At 42.6% G+C, this 26437-nt stretch overlaps 1 protein-coding gene across 1 annotated transcript in view; it reads right to left on the reverse strand.

Annotated features, from left to right (window-relative positions):
- Positions 1-12404: 12404 nt before the first annotated feature.
- VPS41 (VPS41 subunit of HOPS complex) overlaps positions 12405-26437 on the reverse strand; it is a 110752-nt gene continuing 96719 nt past the window's right edge. The window contains exons 26-29 of the mRNA XM_053359612.1: positions 20240-20339; positions 19064-19108; positions 17208-17287; positions 12405-14448 (exon numbers count right to left, since the gene is read on the reverse strand). Coding sequence (XP_053215587.1) covers positions 14368-14448; positions 17208-17287; positions 19064-19108; positions 20240-20339 — 306 coding nt within the window. The 3' untranslated portion in view covers positions 12405-14367. The remainder of the gene's footprint in view (positions 14449-17207; positions 17288-19063; positions 19109-20239; positions 20340-26437) is intronic.

Below are 26437 nucleotides of genomic sequence, written 5' to 3' on the forward strand. Positions count from 1 at the left end.
ATAATTCTTCAACTATCTCTTATAACAATTTTTTTCTCACACTCCTTCTCCAAAAAATCTGTTTAGTTTAATAAATTTGCTTTAGTATTTTTTAGAAGGCAACCTTCTAAACGCTCCTTTTTAACCAGCCCTTTGGTTGATTTGATTGGCATCTTGTGCCCTTTTAAAATGTGGGGCGTTTTGGGGGGGGGAGTGGGTTATTGGGTTGTTGTTGTTTTTATTTTGAATATGCATTTTGTGGTTTTTTATTTTTATTTTATTCTGTGAACCACCCTGAGACCTGCAGGTATAGAGCGGTAAATAAATTCAATAAATAAAAAAATTAACCTGCAAACATCTTGCAACTGTGGTTAAAGATAAAAGTGAACATGAGCTGAACAGTGTATTGTTATTTCTTTTTTTGCAAAGTTTGTTTTCTGAGCAGGTTAAGCATGGGTGTCATTTGCAAAGTTACATCAAGAAACAGAAATATGAGCATACTGTCTTCCTCTGTCTGTACGTGACCAGCAGCTGAAGAGCTCAAGCTTCTTCTTCTTCTTTGGTGATCTCCCGTAGCCGAGTAAGATTGTCTTCCATAAACACGGTTTTAAGAATGAGTCCATAAGTGACTGTGGAGGCCAGTTCTGGATCCATACATCCTTCCACAGTGGGGACATTGGTTTCCAGGCAGGAGTTGATCATGGTGTGGGTTTGCCAAGCATACCTTCCTCTAAGCACATTTCTCCCTTGCGTCCTGAGTTCGAGTGTCTTCAAAGCCCATTATACCTTTGGTAAAGGCTGTTCTCCAACTGGAGCTCTTGTAGGCAAGTGCTTCCCAATTGTTGGTGTTTATACTACATTTTTAAAGATTTGCCTTGAGACAGTCTTTAATCCTCTTTTGTTGACCACCAGCATTACAGTTTCCATTTTTAAGTTCGGATTAGTAGTTGCTTTGGAAGACAATCACCAGGCATCCGCACAACATGACCAATCCAATGAAGTTGATGTTGAAGAATCATTGCTTCAACACTGGTGATCTTTGCTTCTTCCAGTACACTGATATTAGTTTGCCTGTCTTCCCAAGTAATGTTCTACCAGGCCTTTGGCCAAGGCACAGCCTGACCCCCCTCCTTTGGTAATTCTTCACAGAACACTAGCCCAATGGTTGCCATTAATTTGATTTGAACTGATTTTATAATGAATTGATTTTAGAATGCTGTATTACATTACTGTTGTTAGCCGCTCTGAGCCCGGCTTCGGCTGGGGAGGGCGGGACATAAATAAATAAATTATTATTATTATGTGTAAAAATTTTCGGAGACACAGTTGATGGAATCTTTCGAGCAACTGAAGAGCTCAAGCAATTAAACAACAAAAAAATGGCAAACATTTTATTTTTAACCACTGCTGAGTGTCACTGAAGCCCTGTGCAACTCTGAGAGAAAATTTGTGTATTAACTCCAGGATGGTGACATGTTCGGTCCTGAGAGACTTAAGTTTGAATCCCCACTCAGCCACGAAGTTCACTCGGTAATAACTCTGTGCATGTAAGACTTACTCATCCTAGCCCACTGCCAGGGTTGTTGTGAAGATCAGGGGATGAGGAGAGTACTATATACACTGCCCTGAATTTATTGGGATAAAGTGTGCGACATAAATATAATAAATAATAATAATAATAATAATAATAATAATAATAATAATAATAATAATAAAAAAACTCTCAAGTTGCTAGGTGACACTGTCCAATTTTATCAGAAAATAACGGCCAATGGCAGTTGTGTGGCAGATACTATCAAGAGCAGAGAAGAGCCAAGCTACCCACAGTCAAAGCACCACGGTTGTTGAGCTGTTGATAAGTCCTCTTAACAGCCAGTGTTATCATTCATAAAATGCTACCAGTGTAGAACATGACAGAACATCACAAACCAAAAGGATAGGCTACTCCTTCAAGGAGCTTACAGTCTCCATTGTGACAGTGGGGGGGAGAGAAGGCTTGCCTATGTATGTGGGTAAGACCACTGGGAGCATCTTCCCTAATGTGCACATGCAAAGCTGCCTCACATCGAGTCATATAGTTGCTCCATCTAGCTCAGTATTGTCAATACTGTCTGGTATGTCTTTCCAGGGTCCCAGAGAGGAGTCTTTCCTAGCCCTATCTAGAGTTATCAGAGACTGAACCTTAGACCTTTTACATGCAAAAGCTATGACTTGAGTTATGACCCATTGCAGAATGTTTCCCTCACAAAAAGCAGAAAAATGAAATTTAACCCACATTGAAATAGGAAATCCAGGCCTGGGAGGTGAATTGGCTAAGAGTGTTAAGGTGTGGAACAGGAGGAAGCCATTCATCAATTCATTAATTTGTTGGTGCAGTTGTAGTAGCTGTTTGGTGTACAGTCAAGTTAGCTATAATTGGGATAGTTTTAAAGCAACTCCTTCACAGTTGGAAAGCTCAATAAGACACACCAAGACTTTGCAGTACAAGTTTGCTTTCTCTATTTTTAGAAGGCACATCTATCATCATTTTCTTTTTCCTGTCATGGTAGGTTTATTTTACAGCCAGCAAGGGTGCCAACTACATTTGTGCTTTTTTACTATTAAAAAGCAAAACTCGAACGATACTTAACAAGTGGCAGACATTGGTAAACAGGAGCACATTGGAGAAATGGCAAAGGAGCTGTCCAGGGTGCTGATACGGACTGCTTACAGCATGGGTAGGCAAACTAAGGCCTGGGGGCTGGATCCGGCCCAATCGCCTTCTCAATCTGGCCTGCAGACGGTCCGGGAATCAGCGTGTTTTTACATGAGTAGAATATGTGCTTTTATTTAAAATGCATCTCTGGGTTATTTGTGGGGCATAGGAATTCGTTCATTTTCCCCTTCAAAATATAGTCCGGCCCCACACAAGGTCTGAGGGATGGTGGACCGGCCCCCTGCTGAAAAAAGTTTGCTGACCCCTGGCTTACAAATAGCCAATGTTAAATGTTTTTTTGTTTTTTACCCAGGAATGCAAGTCAGTGACTAGGCAGTGGGGGAAAGGAAAGAGGTTAACATGAGTATCAAATGCTGCAAAGTGATCCAGTTGAAGTGGTGCAGTATGAATAGAGGACTAAGATGAATTTTTAAACAGTTGGTACAGAGGCCATAACACTGTTAAGGCTGGTGCTTCCCATTCCCAAAGGATCACGAATGATGATCGTTTGAGAACTGTTATTTGTATGTTTTATAATTAGGCTGATGGTATAATTTGTCTAGTGAGGTTATGATACTTATTTTTGTTAACCACAACAGTTGCAGCCATTGCAGCCCTAACACCAGATGAAAGTTGTTCATCCCTTAGGCTCATACATCCAGATAAGTATTCCTCTTGGGGTGACTCAGCGCTTTGAGTAGCTTGATATTTTATCATAATATGTGAGGATATTAGATTATAGATTTTTATAGCTCTTTTGGAACATTCATCATGGATGGAATCTGATGCTGCAACCCTTTATTAGTCCTCAGGGATGTTCTACATAACGCTGAATGGAGCAAAACAATTTATCTTTGGCATAATTCCAGTGACAACATGGCAAAAATGTAAGATGGAATAGAATAAAATTAGCCTCTATATTGTCTGACTCAATAACAAATTCCAAAAAAATCTGTTCCTTGAAGATTTCTTTTAAATGCTTCTTTGTTAGCTTTCTACTTAGCCATTTGCGAAGAAGCAAAGTCTTTTAAACTATGTAAAGTTAAACAATGCTCCCTGCCTTCCCCAATCATCATAATGCTCAGCATATATAGATAAGCAGGGATGTATAGCTAGCCATAAACACACACACAAGCTCATGTAAGCAGGCAGGGACTGATTCTGGGAGACAATGGCTCACCTATGACCACCTAGTGAGCAAATAAATCTGAATCCTGACAAGATGGGGATACTGTGGTTTGTGTGTCTGGGAATCAGGTGTGAAGCCTGTTGGTGGTTTGCACTCCCATTGAAGGAACAAATATGTAGTTTGGAAGTAAGCCTGGATCCAGCATTGTTGTTCAAGGCCCAGGTGGCCTTGGAGACGACGACAGCCTTTTCCCAGCTTCTGTTAGTTCACCAACTACATCCATTCCTGGATAGGAATAGCTTGGCAAATGTTGCCCATTTTCTGGTAACCTAGGATTGTAATGTTGTATGTGGGGTTGCCTTTTAAGGTTACATGGAACTTCAATTAGTGCAGAATGCGGCTGCCAGAATTTTGAACAGGACAACCTAGAGGGATCGCATTATACCTGCAATGGAATTCCCATTTGCTTAAAAGCCCAATTCTGGGTGCTGATGCTCACTTTTAAAACCTAAATGGCATGAGACCCAAAAACCTGCAGGAGAGCCTCTCTCTGTATCAGCCTCTCCTCTATCAGTTGTGTGAGAGAGAAAAGAGAATGCACAAGAAAGTAATGTGTGCACGGTACAGGGTATCCTAATAGTTTTCCTCATTTTCTATTACAGTAATATGCTTGAAGTGCAATACAGTCACACCTCGGGTTAAATATGCTTCAGGTTGAGTGTTTTCAGGTTACGCTCCGCGGCGATCCGGAAGTAACGGAGTGTGTTACTTCTGGGTTTCGCTGCTCGCGCAAGCGCAGACGCTCAAAATGAAACGCGACCCACGCACAGGCAGACACGCAGCTGTGTGTTACGTTCTACCAACTCTCTTCTCTTGTGGGGGCCCAATTAGTGCCATTGCCTTCCGTTAAGAGTTTGGGTGTAATCCTTGACGCCTCCCTTTCCATGGAGGCGCAAGTTACAGCAACAGCCAAGGCGACATTTTTCCACCTTCGCCGCATCAAGCAGTTGGTCCCTTACCTTTCCCGCCCCGACCTGGCCACAGTGATCCAGGCAATGGTCATCTCCAGGCTTGACTACTGTAATTCGCTCTACACGGGGCTGCCCTTGAAGCTGTCCCAGAAACTCCAGTGGGTGCAGAATGCCGTGGCGAGACTCCTTACGGGGTCCTCGCTGTGGGATCACATTCACCTGGTGCTATACCAGCTGCACTGGCTCCCGGTGGAGTATCAGGTCAGGTTTAAGGTGCTGGTCTTGACCTTTAAAGCCCTTTATGGCTTAGGGCCCTCGTACCTACGGGACCGCCTCTCCCGGTATGCCCCACGGAGAGCCTCAAGGTCCATAAATAGCAACACCCTAGTGGTCCCGGGCCCTAAGGAAGTTAGATTGGCTTCAACCAGAGCCAGGGCCTTTTCAACACTGGCTCCGGGCTGGTGGAACGCTCTGCCTCATGAGACCAGGGCCCTGCAGGATCTGATTTCTTTCCGCAGGGCCTGTAAGACAGAGTTGTTCCACCTGGCCTTTGGCTTGGAGCCAATTTGATTCCCTCCCTCCCTCTCTTTCTTTTTTCTTTTCCTTCTCCTCCTGCGAGGCTACATTTTAATATTTTAATGTTTCAATATTTTAATGTTGTATTTTAATTTTAAGTTGTAATCATTCAACTTGTTTTTATTATTGCTTGTAAGCCGCTCTGAGCCCGGCCTTGGCTGGGGAGGGCAGGGAATAAATAAAAATTATTATTATTATTATTATTATTATTATTATTATTATTATTATTATTACTCAGGATGCGAACAGGGCTCTGGAACGGATCCCATTCGCATCCAGGGGTACCACTGTATTATATTTCTTTTTGCAGAACTGTTTTCATCTGTTGTGCAGCACAGTTGTCTTTGATAATGTTTAGTGGCTTATAAATCTTCCAAATAAATAAATGCCTCAGAGATTAATGTGTCCTTTGATTCACAACTTCGCCTATTAAAAGGGGTGCCTAGTTTATTACTCAACTGAAATTTTAGTTCATTTATCTACCAATTAAACCTTGGAGCCATAAATATTTGGCTTTGAAAATACTGGGTGGGGAGGCAGAGATGGTGCTATATCCAAAAGGGGGCAGATCAGCCAGCCAGATACTGCATGTTTTAATTAAAATATTTAACTGTTCTGACTCAAGTACATCAATCCAATTGCAGCTCACCCCCATTTTTGTCCTTCCGATTTGGCATGCCTTTTCCCCAACTGCAGTGTCTGCCAGATTGGCTAGACTATGAGTCCATCTGCATAATGTAAAGTAAACATGAGAGTTAACTGTATCTGATAATAGCAGGGTCCAGAATACATGGACAACAATGCCCATATGAGCCCCAGAAAGTTTTTGGTCACACAGATAATTTCAACAGGAATTCAACAGCAGAAATTCCAGTTCTAGGCTGCTTGGCCAGGATTAATGAGCAATGGAGACGCTGTAATTTCTGAAGGATTTATACCAGCACTTGGCAGCAATTCATGGTTTGGAGCAGAATGGCAGGTTTAATTAAAAAAAGAGTCTAGCACATATTGTTATTTCCGAATGTTTACTTTAAAAGAAATTCTGTAGAAAATGTACTTGTGATTGAATCACCATTATAAGCCCCATTAGCTTTAAATTGAAAACTACTTCCAAGTTACCAATATTTTCCAGCTGTCCCACTCTCCCTCATTCATACTGGAGTGGAGAAACATGGAGCATCCACAGTGCTGCCTGAAGGAGCTCCTCCCCAAAAAGAACTATCTAACAGATGCCCACACAGCCCAGAGCCCACACTTACTTCATAGCCTTGGGCTTTTGAAGCAGAACACCTTTCCGTTCATGGAAACCCAATCCAAAGAAGGACCAGTGCCTAAAAGCGTATTTCATGGCATTAATCCTTCTCAGTGCATTGGGGAGCAGGACTTCAACAACACAAAACAAGAAGCAAATAAAAGACAAAACAGACCTTCTACAATCTGTCAAGGCAGCTTCTGGATTGAAGCAGAACCTCAATGTCTCAGTGCATAAGGATTCTAGTTACGTACAATCCCCAGCACTTAAAATTAGCAGTTTTGTACAAAGCAGAATCTTCCTGATTTCACCAGCTTCACATAATATTGGGGGTAACCTTGGATTGACCTAAAAATGTAAAGTGTGACTGCGACACACACACACACACTTGCAATATCATACAGGCATGTGCACCAAGGCTGGTTGATTTGTTGGCAAACTGAGGTGTCTCCAGCATAACACACGACATGGTTCTCTGCTGCTCACGTGATCGTTAAACTTTCAAAGATTGTCTCAAGCTATTCTTTCAAGTTGTTTGAATTAAAAAAGGAACAATGGTTTTTTTGGTTCAAGTTTCTCTCTCGGTAGGGAAAACATATCATCTTTGTGAGAGCCATTGTGGTGTAGTGGTTAAGAGCGATGGACTCGTAATCTGGTGAACCGGGTTCGCGTCTCCGCTCCTCCACCTGCAGCTGCTGGGTGACCTTGGGCCAGTCACACTTCTCTGAAGTCTCTCAGCCCCCAATGAGAAGAAGGATAAGATTTTGGAAAAGATAAAAGAAGGGGGGAAAAATTGAGATCTAAACCAAAGTCACATGAAATTTTGAGAGAAATTAAGTTTTACCAGAGACAATATATGGATTTGATGAACCAAGAGATAGAATGGAAAATAAAACAAATGAGACAAAGGACATTTGAATCGGCTGATAAATGTGGGAAACTTCTGGCATGGCAATTGAAGAAGAGACAAAAACAGAATACGGTTACAAATCTAGAAGTGGAAGGAAAGAACATTTATAAACCAAATGAGATTAGAAACTGTTTTCAGAGTTATTTCAGGAGACTTTATGCACAAGGGCCGGTGAATGAAAAAGAAATAGAAGAATTTCTTAAAAAATACGGATTACAAAAAATTTCTGAACAAAGTAAAGTGATTTTGAACCAGAAGATAACTGATCAAGAAATTGAGGGAGCCATTCAAAGTATGCAATTGGGAAAATCTCCAGGACCTGACGGACTAACCTCCAGATATTACAAAGCTTTGAAAGAATGGCTTATACAACCGTTGAAGGAGGTTTGTAATGAAATTTTAGAGGGGAAGAAGGCACCTGAATCGTGGAAAGAGGCCTATATCACACTTATACCAAAGTCAGAGACTGAGAAGAACCAGGTTAAGAACTACCGCCCTATATCATTACTCAATGTGGATTACAAAATTTTTGCAGACATTTTAGCAAAAAGATTGAAAAGAGTTTTGGTGGGGGAGATTCATAAAGATCAAGCGGGCTTTCTTCCAGGAAGACATTTGTCAGACAATGTGAGAAACATAATAGACATTATGGAGTTACTGGAAGTTAATATTAATACCAAGGCAGTATTAATATTTGTAGATGCGGAGAAAGCCTTTGATAATATTTCTTGGAGTTTTATGAAAAAGAATCTCCAAGGGATGGGGGTAGGCCAAGGTTTTGAGAATGGTATAAGTGCGATTTATTCTGAACAAAAAGCAAAACTGATTGTAAATAATGTGGTTACAGAAGAATTTGCTATTGAAAAAGGGACACGACAGGGATGCCCAATATCCCCACTGCTTTTTATATCTGTCCTGGAGGTTTTATTAAACATGATTAGAGGGGACCAGCTGGTTAAAGGGATTCAGGTCGGAGCTAAACAGTACAAACTGAGAGCATTTGCAGATGATTTAGTTTTAACTTTACAAGAGCCAGACACTAGTACGAGAAGAGTTTTAGAGTTAATACAAGTATTTGGTCAAGTAGCAGGTTTTAAGCTGAACAAACAGAAAACGAAAGTACTGGATAAAAATTTAACAGTTGCAGAAAGAGAGAAATTCCAGAGTGATACTGGTTTAACGGTAGCAAAGAAGGTGAAATACCTGGGGATAAATTTGACATCCAAGAATGTGAATCTATTTAAAGATAACTACGAGAAATGCTGGGCAGAAGTGAAAAAAGATTTAGAAATATGGTCAAGTCTGAGACTTTCCTTGTTAGGCCGAATTGCTGTTATCAAGATGAATGTTTTGCCGAGAATGTTATTTCTGTTTCAAACATTGCAGATTGTGGATAAAATGGATTGCTTCAAGAGGTGGCAAAAAGATATATCTAGATTTGTCTGGCAGGGCAAAAAGCCCAGAATAAAATTTAAGATACTAACTGATGCAAAAGAAAGAGGGGGGTTTGCCCTGCCGGACTTAAAACTGTACTATGAATCAGCGGCTTTTTGCTGGCTGAAAAATTGGCTGCTTCTTGAAAATACAGATATTTTGGATTTGGAAGGGTTCAATAATAGATTTGGCTGGCATGCATATATGTGGTATGACAAGGTTAAAATCCACCAAGGTTTCAAAAACCATATTGTTAGAAAAGCCCTATACAATGTATGGATTAGGTACAAAGATTTGTTGGAAAATAAAACCCCCAGGTGGTTGTCACCGATGGAAGCTAAGGAAGTGAAAAAATTAAATATGGAATCTAAATGGCCGAAATATTGGGAAATTATAGAGTATGAGGAGGGAAAAGTTAAATTGCAGAGTTATGAGAAATTGAAGTCCAAAGTAAGAGACTGGCTTCATTATTACCAGATAAATGAAGTTTTTAAACAGGACAGGAAAATTGGCTTTCAGGTGGAGAGGTCGAAATTAGAAACAGAGCTTTTGGAACCCAGTACTAAGAATTTGTCAAGAATGTATAACTTGCTGTTGAAATGGAACACACAGGACGAGATGGTTAAATCAGCTATGATTAAATGGGCACAAGACATTGGACATGACATTATGTTTGCTGACTGGGAACAGTTATGGACCACCAGTATAAAGTTCACGGCATGTAATGCCTTAAGAGAGAATATTATGAAAATGATTTATAGGTGGTACATGACCCCAGTCAAGCTTGCAAAAATTTATCATTTGCCCAATAACAAATGCTGGAAATGTAATGAAACTGAAGGTACTTTTTATCACCTCTGGTGGACGTGCCCAAAGATTAAGGCTTTCTGGGAAAGGATTTATAATGAAATGAAAAAGGTGCTTAAATGCACTTTTGTGAAGAAACCAGAAGCCTTCCTCTTGGGCATGGTAGGCCAATTGGTGTCAAAGAAAGATAGGACGTTTTTTATGTATGCGACAACAGCAGCAAGAGTACTTTTAGCAAAGTACTGGAAGACACAAGAACTACCCACACTGGAAGAATGGCAGACGAAGGTGATTGACTACATGGGACTGGCTGAGATGACCGGCAGAATCCGCGACCAAGGGAAAGAGACGGTGGAAGAAGATTGGAAGAAATTTAAAGTTTATCTTAAGAACTGTTGTAAAATTAATGAGTGTTAAAATGTTTTGAGTAATGCAAAATAGAATTGCAGCGATAAACAATTGGACATGAGAAAAAGGATTTAAAGGAAGTGTTATAAGTAGTTAAAATCAGGGGTTGCTGGAAAGATTTAAAACAGGGATGCAGAAAGAGGAGGTATGGGGAAGTCGCTGAAAGAAGGCTTAAGGAAAAGAAGGTTAAGAAATTATACGTGTTTATATGTTTGTTTGTTTATGTATTGTTTTGTATTGTCTTTTAATATGTGTTGAAAAATTAATAAAAAATTTATTAAAAAAAATATGAAGTCTCTCAGCCCCACTCACCTCACAGAGTGTTTGTTGTGGGGGAGGAAGGGAAAGGAGATTGTTCGCCGCTTTGAGACTCCGTAGGGTAGTGATAAAGCGGGATATCAAATCCAAAACTACTCTTCTTCTCATTTTCCCATCTAAGAATCACCACACAAACTCCTGGGAACCACTTTTACCAGTTAATATTTTCCTGGGGAGATGGGGGAAGCGGGTGGGCGGACATCTTTAAAAACATTTCTTCTTAGTACATGTTAGTTCAGGGTTTTATTTTTAAATCCGTCAACTGAAGTCAGATTTGGCTTTAGCAGCAGATGCAGCTCCATCTTAGGGTTTATCTCCCGCCAATAACCATGGGAAATAGATTAAAGTCTACATAATTGACATGCCTTTAAATTTTCATTCCAAGTGCACTGGCCTTATGGGGTGGGGGAGAATTATTTCTGTCTCTTACTTAATTTGAATTGAATTTACCTCTAGGGGAAAAGTTTGCAAAATTGAACGTGGCAAGAGGATTTAGCACTGTACAACCAAACGCTATGCAAGACTACTCAGAAATAAATCCCACTAAGTTCAACAAACTTACACCCAGCTACATATGCACAGGACTACAGGACTTAGAATCACAGAGTTGGAACGGAAGGGATCATGGGGTCCATCTAGTCCAACCCTCTGAAATGCAGGAATCTTTCACCCAACATGGGGCTCGCACCTGTTGGGATTTTTATTTCTCACCAGCTGCGAGGAGCAGCACAATGGTTGTTGACATCATGTGATGTCTGTGAGCGTGAGACAGGAAGTCTCTGCTTGTTCTCAGTAACTGGAGAGAGTTAATTTCGCTTCTGAGTTGAAGTGTGTGTCGAGTATGACTTCTGTGCTTGCTGCTCAGGAGAGCAGACATGTCGGATGAGAGCTCTGTGTACAGTCTGTAAATAAAGTAGTGAGTAGACTACGGACTGTCTCTTTCTTCTGTGATGGGATACCAGAGGACGAGTGTGCTCCTCTCAGGATGAAGGGGTCGCTTATTACCGGTCTCTCTGGACTGAGGGCAGTTTCCAGCCAGAGAGTGACCACCGGAGAGACGCCTCGGTGTCTTGGGAAGTTGGCACCCTTCCCGGGGGCATTTTTCCAACAGAACCCACAGCCCTGAGATTAAGAGTCTCATGCTCTACCAACTGAAATGTCCATAGGACTAAATAAGGACAGAAAAGGTCAAGTCTGAGGAAGGTAAAGAGCTTTCCTTACAAGAGGCATGGGAAACCTGTGACTTGAGAGGAAACCCAGGATTCACTGTTTGAAAACCACTGCCCTAACATACCATATTTTTCTGTGTATAAGACGACCCCTAATTTTTTTAACCCGAAATTAAGAAATTAAGTTGTTTAGCTTTTTGGGGTGGGGTGGGGGAGGTCACTGCCGATCGCACACCTCGCCACAGCCACCAATTATCTGCCTGCTCACCGCCATCAACAGCCCACTCGCCCACTTGCTGCCAATCACCTGCCCAATTGCCGCAGCCAATTGCCTGCTTGCTACTGCCATTAATCGCACCCCCCCTCCCCTGCATTCACTATCCGTGTATAAGAGGACACCCAATTTTTGCCTAATTTTTTTTTTAGCAAAAAGCACAGTCTTACACATGGGAAAATATGGTATATAAAGCTGCAAGCTACTGTCTATTCACTGAAAAAGGCAATTACAGAAACCGTAGTGAAACAATGTAATATGCCAAAAAACAGGTCCTATTTGCAGCAGACAAGATCGTTCGCACATCATGCTCACTTATAAAGAGAACCATTACAATGGACAAAAGCCAGACAAAAGCATTAGTCATGCCAAGAATTGACGTACATTTTTCTTTTCACTACTGATTTTTGTATAGGATCCATGTAGATGCTATGGAAACAGATATTATTGCAATCATACAGATCCACAAAACAAGGCTAAAGTAAGCTTTTACTAGGATTTAATCTTCCTTTTTTTTAAAAAAAAGCTGTGACTCCATCATATAGCACAATATAGTTCAGAGAGGACAGATGAGTTCACGAAACAATATGCAAACATCTGGGATTATGTAATCCAGATGATGGTACTAATATATGGGTCAGAAAGACTTAGGTTTAAACAGCAAGAGGCACAGGAAAATAATGTGGTTACATGTACTTAAAGACAGTTTCATTCTCCCCATTTCATTTATTTTATTTTACTAACAGGATGCCATGGTCTACGAAACCTGTTTAGCAGCCAGGGGGTGGGGGACGAGCAGAGAACATTTCGTAGCACATTCATGTAGTTACTGCAAACCTAGAGCCTCTGGAGAAAAGGGCGCTGGCTTTTTGCTTCGTTGTGGCATCATGACAAAGAAGTGAGCCACTGCACAACCAACCCACTTTGAAGCAGATGCTGTTTGCCTTCTGCTTGTGACAGCTATCTGCTTCATGCGAATGCATGCAAGGGCCAAGAACTGGCGCGCGCACAGAACCCACTAAATGTGGGGTGGCATGAAAGGGATCCTTGGAGCTGTATGAGCCTTCCCAATGTGTTTACAAAGATCTCCTGCTACAGACATTATACACATGATATATTTTCCACCCAGCAACTATGGTTTTCCCGTAGTGATGTATGGAAGTGAGAGCTGGACCATAAAGAAGGCTGATCGCTGAAGAATTGATGCTTTTGAATTATGGTGCTGGAGGAGACTCTGGAGAGTCCCATGGACTGCAAGAAGATCAAACCTCTCCATTCTGAAGGAAATCAGCCCTGAGTGCTCACTGGAAGGACAGATCGTGAAGCTTAGACTCCAATACTTTGGCCACCTCATGAGAAGAGAAGACTCCCTGGAAAAGACCCTGATGTGGGAAAGATGGAGGGCACAAGGAGAAGGGGACGAGAGAGGACAAGATGGTTGGATAGTGTTCTCGAAGCTACCAGCATGAGTTTGACTAAACTGTGGGAGGCAGTGGAAGACAGGAATGCCTGGCGTGCTCTGGTCCATGGGGTCACGAAGAGTCGGACACGATTAAACAACTAAACAACAACTTTATCCAATGGGGTGTACTGGGTGTTTAGGGGATAGGGTAGTACCTCTGGTGCAGAGATGGAAGCGCTTGGTGACTGCTTAGTGACTGGCAGCCTAGAAAAACTCAGGAAAGGTATGAGCCATCGTGGCAAATAGATAGACAGATTGACATGGAACCTCCAAGACCAGAGGCAGTATACCTATGAATAACAGGCATTGGAAACACACTACAGGGGAGGGCTGTGCCTTCACACCGTGTTTGTCAGCTTCCTGGGGGCATTTGGTTGGCTTGTGTTGTACATAGGATGCTCAAAGTAGGTAGAGCCCTGGTCTCAATTGGCAGGTTTTTTTGTTTTTGTTTTATCATCTTCACATCTTAGAAATTACAACTGTTTTGAGGTCCCCTGAATAAAAGGATAAGGTACAGAACACAAGTTGACCTTGGAGAGGCAATGCATGTACATGTTCCTGAATGTGGAGCCCCAAAGAGTTTTTGAACAAAGATCAAACTGCAATTTCAGCTACGACTTCAAGCCTGTTAACAGGCTTTAACTTTGTAAACAGACCGTATCAACTCAATGACTTTCCCACTTAGGTTTACTTTTCATTAATTAGTAGAGATTAAGCAAGCATACAGGTGACCGCATCTGAACTGCACAATGGTGTATTAGGGAACACATTGATTACTTCCTGGCTGCCAGCACTTTAAAGCCACATAGGAAATATCAGTGAGCTGGATGATTTAAAGAGTCCCTCTTACTACATCCACAGCCAAAGTTACATACGCATATGCACACAATGTGTAGCATATTGACAACGAAGCACTGCTCCACTGAGCCACATTAAAGTAGTCACACATGGAAGAATATAAGCTCTCAACATGCCAAAGATTATTATTTTTTCATCTCCAAGATGGCACTGCCTGGACCTCTGTGTTTAGCACTGCAGATGTTACAGAAGTGTACCGACGAATCCTGAAAACAAAAACAAAACAGTATTGGTTTTGTAAATCGATTGCCTATTATTTCTAGGCACATTTGTGCCAAAATACATGCACATGGCCGAAAACAAATAGACTATGGCTAAGATCCAAAGAGCTATGCCTAAGAGCTTGTGTGCAAGTAGTGCGATTTTGAGCATTTCCCCCACGGACAGCCTTATTCTCCATGGATTTGTCTGATCCTCTTTCAAAGCCATCCAAGTTGGTAGCGGTAAAAAGCAATACTATATTATATTAATATTCGTTGAACATCAGCCTCCCATGCCATATAACACCCTAGTTTTGGAAGTGGTTTGCTGTGCGGCATAGTGGCTTCCAGTGGTACCAACTTGAATAAAATATTGGGGGGGGGGATGGTCCCAGGTAAGCTCCGCCCTGCGTAATTGATCACAACACCCACACCCCATTTGAATGGCAATGCCCATTAACTTTCAGGGGCCTTGTCCCCTCAAATGTATTATTGGGAGTTGGCTTCTATGGTGGTTTCTGTTTGAGAACTGTTAAGTCCAATGATCCCTTAGGCATACAGACATAATACCGTATATACTCGAGTATAAGTCGACTTTTTCTGCTTGTTCTTCCTCCGCCGCTGCTGCCACCACCACCAGGTTTGTGGTGTGGTGAACCGGCTTATACTCAAGTCAATAAGTTTTCCCAGTTTTGTGTGCTAAAATTAGGTGCCTCGGCTTATATTCGGGTCGGCTTATACTTGTGTATATACGGTACATGGTTATTTGGATGCTAACCTATTTGTGCAATAGGCCTATGGAACGTATTAGTTTTTAGGGATTTATATAATGCTTACATGCCACATAAAAAGAAAATTTTGGCAGTTAAGTAAATATAATTTTAAAACAGATATATGATGATACTGCTGCTGCCTTATAGAAAACGCAGTTAAGTTTCACACATTCTGTTTTGCTCCATTTTCTTGTTTTAATATTTTACTATTTTATCGCTGGCTTTTAGATTAAATTGCTATTGTTAAAACTGCATTTTATTCATTTGCTATATGATGTGAGCTGTCTTGAGAGGGCTGCATTGTTAGAATTCCTGATCTATGATTGCAGTCATGGGATTGTTGTATTTCACATGACGGTATATGTTTTGACTCCACAGAGTGGGAAGTGACAAAGACAAGATGTTTGTGTTACTGTGTTCCGCGAAGTGAGACTACTGTTTTGTCTTTTGTCCTTTTTCTCTTTGCTGTCTGATGCTAGAGAGAGAGAGGGGGAGCCATGTTGCAGTGCTCCGTGTGTGTTTCTATGTAAATAAAGTAGATTAGCCAAAATGCTGAGTTGCTGAGGTCTGTTACACTTGATGCGCAAACTCTGCAGATCCCTAAGTGTGCCGGTGTCGGTTGACATCGGTCGCTGTGATGTTTAGGCAGAAGAAAGCTTTTGAAGCTCCCGATCGACCAGGAGGGAGGGAACATGCCAGTCGGGCATGTGTCTCTACCATGGTCCTACTCGAGAGTAGGCTGAACTTCTGGCATGCATAGCCTGGAAAGGCAACATACATACTTAAACAAAAAATGAGCATTGGTTGTGTTCACTCAATATAATCTCAGTTTAGTAAACTGAAATAAGAGATGGTCCGGCCATTCCATGAACCAACCTGGTATTGCAGCACCTCCAGGAACAGTGCACCAAAAAAAGAAAAGAAAACTCTAGCACTTTAGAGACTTATGGAAGTTAAACAGGAAAAAGATTTAATTTTACAACAAAATTGGTAAAACAAGATGTGTCACGAGGTAGAATTCTTTCAAGAAACAGTAAAAACTCTCTCTCTCTCTCTCTCTCTCTCTCTCTCTCTCTCTCTCTCTCTGTCCAATGGATGTTACAGGGTTCTCAGCAAAATGGTGAATGCAGAGTTTATATTCACTTCATTTCCTTAAACTAATTGCAGTTTGCTTGTCATTGTGTGTCTAGGATTGCAACCCAAATACCCTGTCTTCAATCACTTGCCAAGTATTTTGACCTTGATATGTAGTATAAGAGTTCGTTCTACAGGCTAAGGCATGGGTAGGGAAACTAAGGTCCAGGGGCCGGATCTGGCCCAGTCGCCTTCTAAATCCGGCCCATGGACAGTCGGGGAATCAGCGTGTTTTTACATCAGTAGAATGTGTGCTTTTATTTAAAATGCATCTCTGGGTTGGTTATTTGTGGGGCATAGGAATTCGTTCTTCTTTTTTCTCTTTTTTTTTCAAAATATAGTCTGGCCCCCCACAAGGTCTGAGGGACAGTGGACCAGCCCCCTGCTGAAAAAGTTTGCTGACCCCTGGATTAAGGTGTCTCCTTAACTTTGCAGTCACCAAGCTATATTTGGGGCTCTCACCAATATCATATCAAAATACGTACATTATTCCTTATCTTTGCAATAAAAAGAAAGTAATACTTCCTTTTTGTCAGAATCAAGTTGAATGTTTCCCCTTTGATATCAAAGTTACATTTAATATCTGGCTGAGTGGAGACCACAGTTTCTTGCTAATGGAAGCAGTTTTTAAAACCTGTGGTGCTGTAAGGCGAAGGGGCGGAAGAGGTTATTTGGATGGGCTCAATATTTTGGTATTAAACACCTACTGAGATCCAGCTAAGAACAATTACTATAATTATTTTATAATCCGTGATAAATGCTTGCCCTGCTCAGCAGACGGCAAAAATAACTTATTTGTCCTTTTGTCTTTGACTATAGCAATTTCCAGAATCCACAGAGATTAAGCTGGTTACTTACTGTGCTAAGTTCAGGAAAACACTCTTTGTGGAACATATGCCTGCAGTGAAACACTGTTACACTGAAAGATTTAGATGCATCTGGCAAGAGAAGAGAGAAAAATACATGATGTATTAGCAAAATACATGAGCTGAAGGCTATAAAAAGCACCAAGATAGATGCTACCTCAATATATAGCAGCTTATTAAGCAGCAATATCCAAGGACATTTTGAAGTGTGTGGGACACACACACACACACACACACTTTTCAAAAGGCAGGCAAATTAATTTTGTGTTCCCTACCTTTTTATCACATGACCTTACACTGACCATGTTAAAATGTTGTTTTAATGTTTCTATGCTCTTAGGAACACAGTGCTTGACTGGCTATGCTCCAGGAAAAAGATTGATGTCCAAGTGGAGATTTGAACCCAGGGCTCCACAATTCAAGAGCAACACTAGCTTTCCATGAGCACCCAACATGTCCTTCAAATAAAACAGCTGCATTTCTGGAGACGGTCATTTGCATTCTAAGCATATCTGCAACATTTTGCTGCACATTCATAAACTGATGCAGGGCATGAATCGTATTGCATTAGAAAACCTGTTCTTGTGAAATAAACCTTCAATTATTGGATCCCACCCGCCCTGGTTTAAGTGAATCAGAAGAAAGCCTAGCAGCAAAGGGTATAGAGGCTGATTCCTCTACTCCCTGGAGCAACCTAGCTTGTCCCTTCCAGGGAAGCTGCATAGGAAGAAAAACACAGACGTGGCTACTGTATGTGGCATATTGTAGTACATGCCAAGCAGGGCCAGCTTACCCATGAGGCAGGCTGAAGAAGCCACCTCAGGCTTCATGGGTGTCCTGCTGCTGAAGCAGAGGTGGTACCAACAGTGGCTTCTGGGAAGATCTCCCCAAATCTCATGAGAACTCTGCAAGGAACCTCACCTGAACCTGCTGCCGCCACATGACCCAGGTGAGGGATGCTATGCAGAGTGGCACCTTCCCATTTCACCTCAGGTACACATCACCCCTGATGCACAGGTAAATTCGCTTGCTTGTACAGGGTCGCAGGAAATCAAAACTGAAATGGTTTCTTACCAACACCACCATTTTTTGGAGTACAGTGGTACCTCGGGTTAAGTACTTAATTTGTTCCGGAGGTCTCTACTTAACCTGAAACTGGTCTTAACCTGAAGCACCACTTTAGCTAATGGGCCCCCTGCTGCCGCTGCGCTGCTGGAGCCCGATTTCTGTTCTCATCCTGAAGCAAAGTTCTTAATCTGAAGCACTATTTCTGGGTTAGTGGAGTGCGTAACCTGAAGCGTATGTAACCCGAGGTACCACTGTACCGTAGATTCCGGCGTATTAGGTGACTGGGCATATAAGACGACCTCCAACTTTTGCTATTCAATTTTAGAGTTTTAGAGTTATAGAGTTTGAGTGCCGCCAGGGACAGAGCACATGCCCCTCCACTGCCTCTGCCGTCACAGCAGCAGCAGCAGCAGCCCGAGGTGAGGCGTTTGGCGGGCAGGCAGGTGAGTGCCGCACTTGGAAGGACTTTCCACGTCCCCTTCTGTGGGGAGGGAGGAGGAGCAATGCCTCTGCTCACCGGCTCCCTCTCCACCTTCCCAAAGCGTATACCCGGCGTATAAGACGACCCCCGACTTTTGGGGTGATTTCCCAGGGATAAAAAGTTGTCTTGTACACCGGAACATACAGTAGTGCAAAGGGGAAAGGAGCAGGAACGGAGTTTGAGGACAGGCCCCTGAGGGCTGCTCACTATCTTCCACAACCATCACCCACTCAGAGCACCCTAACAGTCAGGGGTCTTCTCTCTGCTGGGCTTTGTATTTTGGGCATAAAATATCCTACCTGTAGGCAGTATAGGGGAAAGGCACGTTTCACATATATTCTCCTCTGTAAGAAAAAGAACAGGTACAAGTCAACACAATTTATCTGAATAATGTTATACCACCGACCTCAGGCAGGTTTGCACGCAATGAGATGGTTTGCACACAATGCTAAGCCAAACTATGGCTTAAAAAAGTAAAGGTAAAGGGACCCCTGACAGTTAAGTCCAGTCACGAATGACTCAGGGGTTGCGGTGCTCATCTCGCTTTACTGGCCAAGGGAGCTGGCATTTGTCTGCAGACAGTTTTTCCGGGTCATGTGGCCAGGATGACTAAGCTGCTTCTGGCGAAACCAGAGCAGCGCACGGAAACGCCGTTTACCTTCCCGCCAGAGCGGTACCTATTTATCTACTTGCACTTTGACGTGCTTTCAAACTGCTAGATGGGCAGGAGCTGGGACCGAGCAACGGGAGCTCCCGTCGCTGGGATGCGAACCACTGACCTTCCGATTGGCAAGCCCTAGGCTCAGTGGTTTAGATCACAGCGCCACCCGCATCTCAAAACTATGGCTTAGCATGAATGAACATGAGTTCCCAGAGAGAAGACTGTAGTTGCTGTACTGCTCCCCCAGACCTCCCACTGCAGTGAGCTAAGCCCTGGGCTTATGGCTTGTCTTAAGCAAACCAACCACAAACTGTTTACCTAAAAACAAACTGTGGATTGTGATGGGTCTGGAGTGAGATAAATCACTGAGTCCAGGTTCAGATGACAAACCAAGCCAAACCATGGCTCAGCTCACAGCAGCAGGAATAGAGGAGCAGGAACCAACATATGAATGCCAAACCATAGTTTGGCTTAGCATTACATGCAAAAGTGGCCCACTGTATAGGTAATATTCAATAAAGAGACTCTCCACAATGCCCATTAACTGCTACTCCATGAGGATAGGAACTTGATACCTTTAATATGCCCTAAAAACTATTTTGCGGGCTAAATAAGGGAACAGAAAATTTGCACACGTATTTAGATGTTTTCTGTCGTGTGTTTTGTTACTAATAAAGGTAATCCCACGGTAAAAAGTTCAAAGTCCAATAAAGATTTAAGAACCACATTCTGCAACCTACATTTTAGGTAGGTTTGGATGTGAGCAATGGGAACTATTATGCTTCAGAAATTTCCAGAGATGCGTTGAACATACCATCCACAAGCACTCCTCTCATTTGTGTTCGGTGCATCTTTTTCAGCAAGGAAAGCGAGTCAGCAACAAGAATCTTCTTGCACCCCTCCCGCAGCAAAATCTAAGACACAAATGGATGCAGCGCTGTGATAATGCTTCAGCTGGTTTTCACTCTCAAGTTATGCAGAAGTTGAAATTACATATTTCACATCATTCTTTGCTGCCAAGGTCCGTTCTCCTACTAGTAAAGCTTTTTGGTAATGACTCACTCGGAGCCTCAAAATGTAGTAATCAAAATTATACGTTAGTTATTCTAAGTGCCCTTCAGTGGGCACCTGCAGCTATTGGATGGGATAATTTCCTTAAAATAGTCCTTTCCCAGTAAATTTTCACATGCTTGATCACAATATTTAACAGCAACCCTTCTGGACTTTGGGCATTAACAAAACTGATTTGGTAATCACAACAGTTCATCGTCAGAGCTACTTCTTAGAGGACCTAACACAGAGCTTTGAATAGCACAGCAGGGGGACTCCGTGAGTGGGATTGTTCCACCCTAACAGATATACCACAAGCTGTTCCAGAGAATAATATGAAGTATGAAAATGAAAAATTAAGCCAGTAAAAGAGAGAAAAGTCACACGGAGCTCTTCATTTCATGAATCGCAGGAACCAAGCTATTTACACTGTCAGTGTGACCAACGTTCCAGACTAATTGCAAATGGCAGGTACAAGTGGACAGGGTTAGATGTGCCAGAAATTGATGAGCAGTTAATTAATATTATTCAGCTTGTGTTGCAGGTCTTGTATTTGTTTTCTACACAGGACTGTCCTCAACGCTGCCTGAAGTTCCACTCATGCAACATCTCATCTCCCCATGCACCCCATAAATCTGATAAGAAGGGCCCCCCATCCTCTGGGGTGGATTCTGTGGGTGGGGGTTGTGGGGTGGGGAAAGGAAGAGAAGTTGTTCCATTGTGCCAGTGGAAGTCTGTTGTGCAAGCAGATCAGCCGTCATGGACACAATTCCTCTCCCCTCCCTTTAGAACTGCCCTGGTCGCTTTCTCTCTCGCACCCCATAGCACCCCCTTGGACTGACTTGGAGTGCACAAGGTCTAAAAGGATGAGCACAGCAGAGGTGTTGTTTTGGATGCTACTCCCTGGAAGCCGAAGCAGCAAATGCTTTGCTTTGTCAGTTCCCGAAAGATACCAACCATCTGGATGAGCTAAATAAAGCAGCCTCTCGCAGGGAACAGTCACAGCCCCTCTCCAGCGAAAAAGACCCACTTCACTGAACTAACACTGCCTTCAGGCAGAGCTGCAATCATGTGCTAAGCAGGTGATGACACGCCCCCTAGCGGCCACTTGGCCAACTTTTGCAAACTGATTTTAAAACAGAAACCCATTAGGATGCAATTTGCCCTTGCTGTGTTAGCTGGCCCCAGAGAGGGGGAAGCGTAAAATGTTCCAGGTTGCTATCTTCATATTGACCGGAGGGTAACAAACATAGCCTCTTTTGCAAAAGGCAGATCCATGCTCTGTCTTGTGTCCCTTTAAAATGCTCAGAAATATTGACTGGGAAAGGACTGGCCCCCTCTCTGCGGCGAATAATGCAATGCATCGGCTCGGAAGTCACTGCAAAACGAAAGCACACACTCAGCTATGATGGGGAGACACACAGACACAGACACACACAGACATGAAAGCTTAACTTCAAAGTGTCAGCAAAAGTGTCCCTGTATGCCACATGAGGAGGAGTGGAGAACAATAAATGCAAAGGGGGGGGGATATGCTATGGCACTCCCCGTAGGCAAAACACTTTGTGCACATCATGTAGCTTTGTGTTTCAGCTGCTCTTGAGAACACATTAGAGACCAGTTACTAAATGTTTCATTGGTACAAAGTTAAAGGAAGCACCATTGCAGATCTCACCCTGTCGCCTCATCTGGCATAGATGTGGCACAATAATTAAGCACCCAGGCAAGATTGTGAGACCAACAGGAGGTAAAGAGCCACTGGGAAAGAATGTCTTGGGGGCTGTATACAGCCTGCCAGTTTGCCACCCTCAACCAAAATGATCTGAGCTGAAAACATAAAAAGTGATTTCTGGGAATGACCAGAAATCACTTATTCAAGCTGATCTATGAGGTGTAGCCTGAAAAGGACCCATCTTTTATACGAGTGTCATCTATTAAATTGTTACATTTCTCTAATTGGATATTAAGCGACTGGACAGCTTTAATTCTGGATATTACTTCGGTGCATTTTGGTTTCCAAAATCCAGACACGTGGGGCACCTCTGCTAGTGGCTGGTCCCCTACTGACATGTTGGGGCCAATATGAAGCTGTGACTGGCCAGATCTAAATCCAGACCTGGTTCTTGCCCATTCTCTAGTGTAGGGCCTAGCCAGGATTGAAGCTAAACACACCCAGCTCCTTCAACCACTCCTCATACGGCTTAGTTTCCAGACCCTGGATCATCTTGGTCTCCATCCTCTGCAAACATTCCAGCTTGTCCACATCCTTCTTAAATTGTGGCGCCCAGAACTGAACACAGTATTCCAGGTGGGGTCTGAGCAAGGCAGAATAGTGATGATGTCGCCCACAACAGAATTTTAATGCTGGTTCTAAATGTGTTTTGTTGTACTTTCACCACTAGTTTATTCTTATTACTTCATATTTCCAAAGGATGCTTTTCAAATGCTTTGAATCCCAACTTGGAAGAAAGGTGGGGTGCCAACATGTTAAATAAAGGCCTTCTCTGCCTTTGCAGCTGGGGAATTCCATAATAAGAATTATCTGATTTCTGATTTAATTAATTAATTAATATTATTTTTTAAATATATGTGGCCATGTGATAATTTTAGCTTATAAATTTTATTGTTTAATGTCTTAATTTGTATATTAAGGTACTTTTATAGCTCTGTTTAGAGTAGGTAATGTCTTGATAACATAAATGTTTTAAGTTTTTTGTATCAATCCAGTATATTTTCTTTTAATTGTTGAATGATTCTGTGTACATTGCGGCAGCCTTTGGCCATGTGCAATAAAACTGACTGACTGACTGATTTCTAATTTTAACATTTTTATTTATGGCTTTATGTATAACTGTTGCAAACCGCTCTGATTTATTTATTTTTAATTATGAATAACGACATACAAGTATTTGTTATTAAATAAATAGCTATGGTATGTGTGTGCATGTGTTCACGTGTGTGTGGTGGTAGAATAAGCATCCTGAAATTGGGTGGTAACCACAAGACAAAACACACACGCGCACACACCCTTCCCTTATGTCAGCAAAACTGCCAGCTTGGAATTCAGCAACAGAAAGGGCAGAACTAGGCAGGAGAGCCAGGGTTAGAGAAGAAGGTGGGGGCTTGGAGGCTGTGTGGATGGTTGATTTGGGAAGCAGAGCCGGGATGGAGAGAGATGCAAAACTTAACTTGCCCCGGTGCTGAAAAATCCTACAACTGACCCCGGGTAAATGGCCATTTTTTTGTTTTTGCTTTTAATCTATATGTGAAAGCAAAATATTGATTTCGCCCATAAGCTTTCCAAAGCACAGCTGCTGAAAATACAGGATACTTCATATATATATATGTCAGGAGTCGAAATTAGGAAATTACTGTTTTATTGCCTAAATTTCAATGTAATCTTGCTCATTCTGGCAGGCTTGTCAGAGTTCCGATTGTGATTTAATTATAATAAGAAAACACTGCCAGTGGAACAGCAATTTATTCTCTTCCAGCTAAACACTGCTCCCAGGCATGTGTCACTTTTGATGCACGAGTGCCTCCACTTTAAGAGAATGCACAATTTTATGGCTATATAAATTAAACTGCAGCTGTCAGTAGTGTACTTTATTTATGATTTAATATTCATCTCATTGAAGAGCGAGATATAAACTACAAGCACTTTTAGAATGCAGCTTTAACTTACTTTCTATTTAATTCCAGACAGACAACTCTGTCTTGCCCTGCCATGAATACTGGAACGCCTTCAACTCATAGCACTGCCATCATTATTAGGCAGGCTTAAATCATTCCCACCAAAGATGACAACGGCATTGCTAAATTCAGAGATCTTCATGCTACTTTTCTAAGCACAGTGGCGAGCCCCTGGGGCACGGGGCTTAAAGCAAAACAAGTCTGGGTAACAATATCACCTGGGCCATGATTTGGAATTACATTAATCATCTGTGCATTGGGCCTGCCATTGTTCCATGTCTTTCTAAATGACTTGGATGAAGAAATTGAGAGGTTGCTTTCTCACATTTGCAGATGACACCAAACTGGGAGGGGAGGCCAATGCTGCAGAAGACAGAATCGGGATTCAAGATGACCATAACAGATTGGGCCCAAAATAACAAAATGAGCTTTAATACGGAGAAATGTGAGGCTCTGCACTTAGGCAGGAAGAACCAGATGCACAAATATAAGATGGTTACAAAAAAGGAGATTCCAACTAAACACCAAGAGGAACTTTCTGACGGTAAGCGTTGTTTGACAGTGGAACAGACTCCCTCAGGAGGTGGTGGAGGTTTTTAAGCAGAGGTTGGGGGGACACCTGAGTGTTTATCAGGGCTGCTTTCCACACTGTATTTTTTTACAAACAGTGCAATGTGCACATGTAAAAACACCGCATATGCATATGAGGAAAAACAAGCTGACAAATTAGTATACTATACAGATACAGTGGTACCTCGGGTTACATACGCTTCAGGTTACAGATTCCGCTAACCCAGAAATAGTATCTCGGGTTAAGAACTTTGCTTCAGGATGAGAACAGAAATCGTGCGGTGGCAGCGGGAGGCCCCATTAGCTAAAGTGGTGCTTCAGGTTAAGAACAGTTTCAGGTTAAGAACGGACCTCTGGAACGAATTAAGTACTAAACCCGAGGTACCACTGTACACAAACTGGGAGCCCTAACTAGCCTTGGCTCCTCGCTGCACAAAACCTCCCGGGTTCAATCCCTGGCGTCGCCAGTTAAAAGGAATCAGGGGCAGCCAGAGATTCTGGGAAGTTGCTGGGCTAGATGGACCTGGTATAAGGAAGCTTCTTGGACATGTGGCAATGCATTTGCTGCTGCATAATGCAAGTAACAGCCCCTAAAGAGTGTGGAAGAAACCTGGCATGCGAGCATACATCAGGGGTAGCACAGGTGTATTGTAAGGGGAGACCTGTGTGAGTTTCAGCTGCTCTGTCCAACTCACCTCAGAAATCGTCAGAAGGCCTGCTACCTTCCATCAGAAGGGAATATCAAGAATGACTGGGGGGGGGGGTCCTGAAAAAAACCAGTGCCGTGTTCCTTTGAACATAGGTGCAAGTCTTTTTGAATGCGACTGTGTTGCTCAAAGCCACTTTGAGAGACTTGTGGATTTACAGAGTAGGATGAGCATTCTAAATAAAATAGACCATTTTCAGGAGGATTGTGGCGAGGAAGGAAATTCCCCAATGCCCTGGAATTAAAGATTAAGAAGCGGGGGGAGGGGGGCAGTGCTGAGATCCATTGATGCCCCACCCAAGCATGGGACATAATCCACTTGTGCTGCCATCAACTACAAAACAGCAGCTGCACAGACTTGGTCCCCATCCTGCTGTCAAGTGGTTGAGAAGAGATGGGGATATCCTTCAGTAGTGGGGCTGACCTTTGACTTAGGTGGGGAAAGTAGCTCTGTCTTGAGTTCACAAAGTCACTACCTCAGCCACAGTACTGGACCTCTAAACTGGGAGGCCACAGAAAGTTTTTGTGAGGTGGTGTTATGAGAATGGTTATGTCACAAAAGTAGTAACATCATCAGCATCCAGTATACCTGAAGGAGCATCTCCAACCCCATCATTCTGCCTGGATGCTGAGATCCAGCGCCGAGGGCCTTCTGGCAGTTCCCTCATTGCAGAAGCAAAGCTACAGGGAACCAGGCAGAGGGCCTTCTCAGTAGTGGCACCCGCCCTGTGGAACGCCCTCCCACCAGGTGTCAAAGCGATAAACAACTACCTGACATTTAGAAGACATCCGAAGGCAGCCCTGTTCAGGGAAGTTTTCAATGTGTGACCTTTTAATATATTTTTCATCTTTGTTGGAAGCCGCCCAGAGTGGCTGGGGAAACCCAGCCAGATGGGCGGGGTATAAATAAAAAATTGTTGTTGTTGTTGTTGTTGTTGTTGTTGTTGTTGTTGTTGTTATTTAAAAATGGTAGTAACTGTTCAGCATTACTGC

Source organism: Podarcis raffonei, chromosome 12 (genome assembly GCF_027172205.1).
Source record: "Podarcis raffonei isolate rPodRaf1 chromosome 12, rPodRaf1.pri, whole genome shotgun sequence".
NCBI lineage: Eukaryota > Metazoa > Chordata > Lepidosauria > Squamata > Lacertidae > Podarcis > Podarcis raffonei.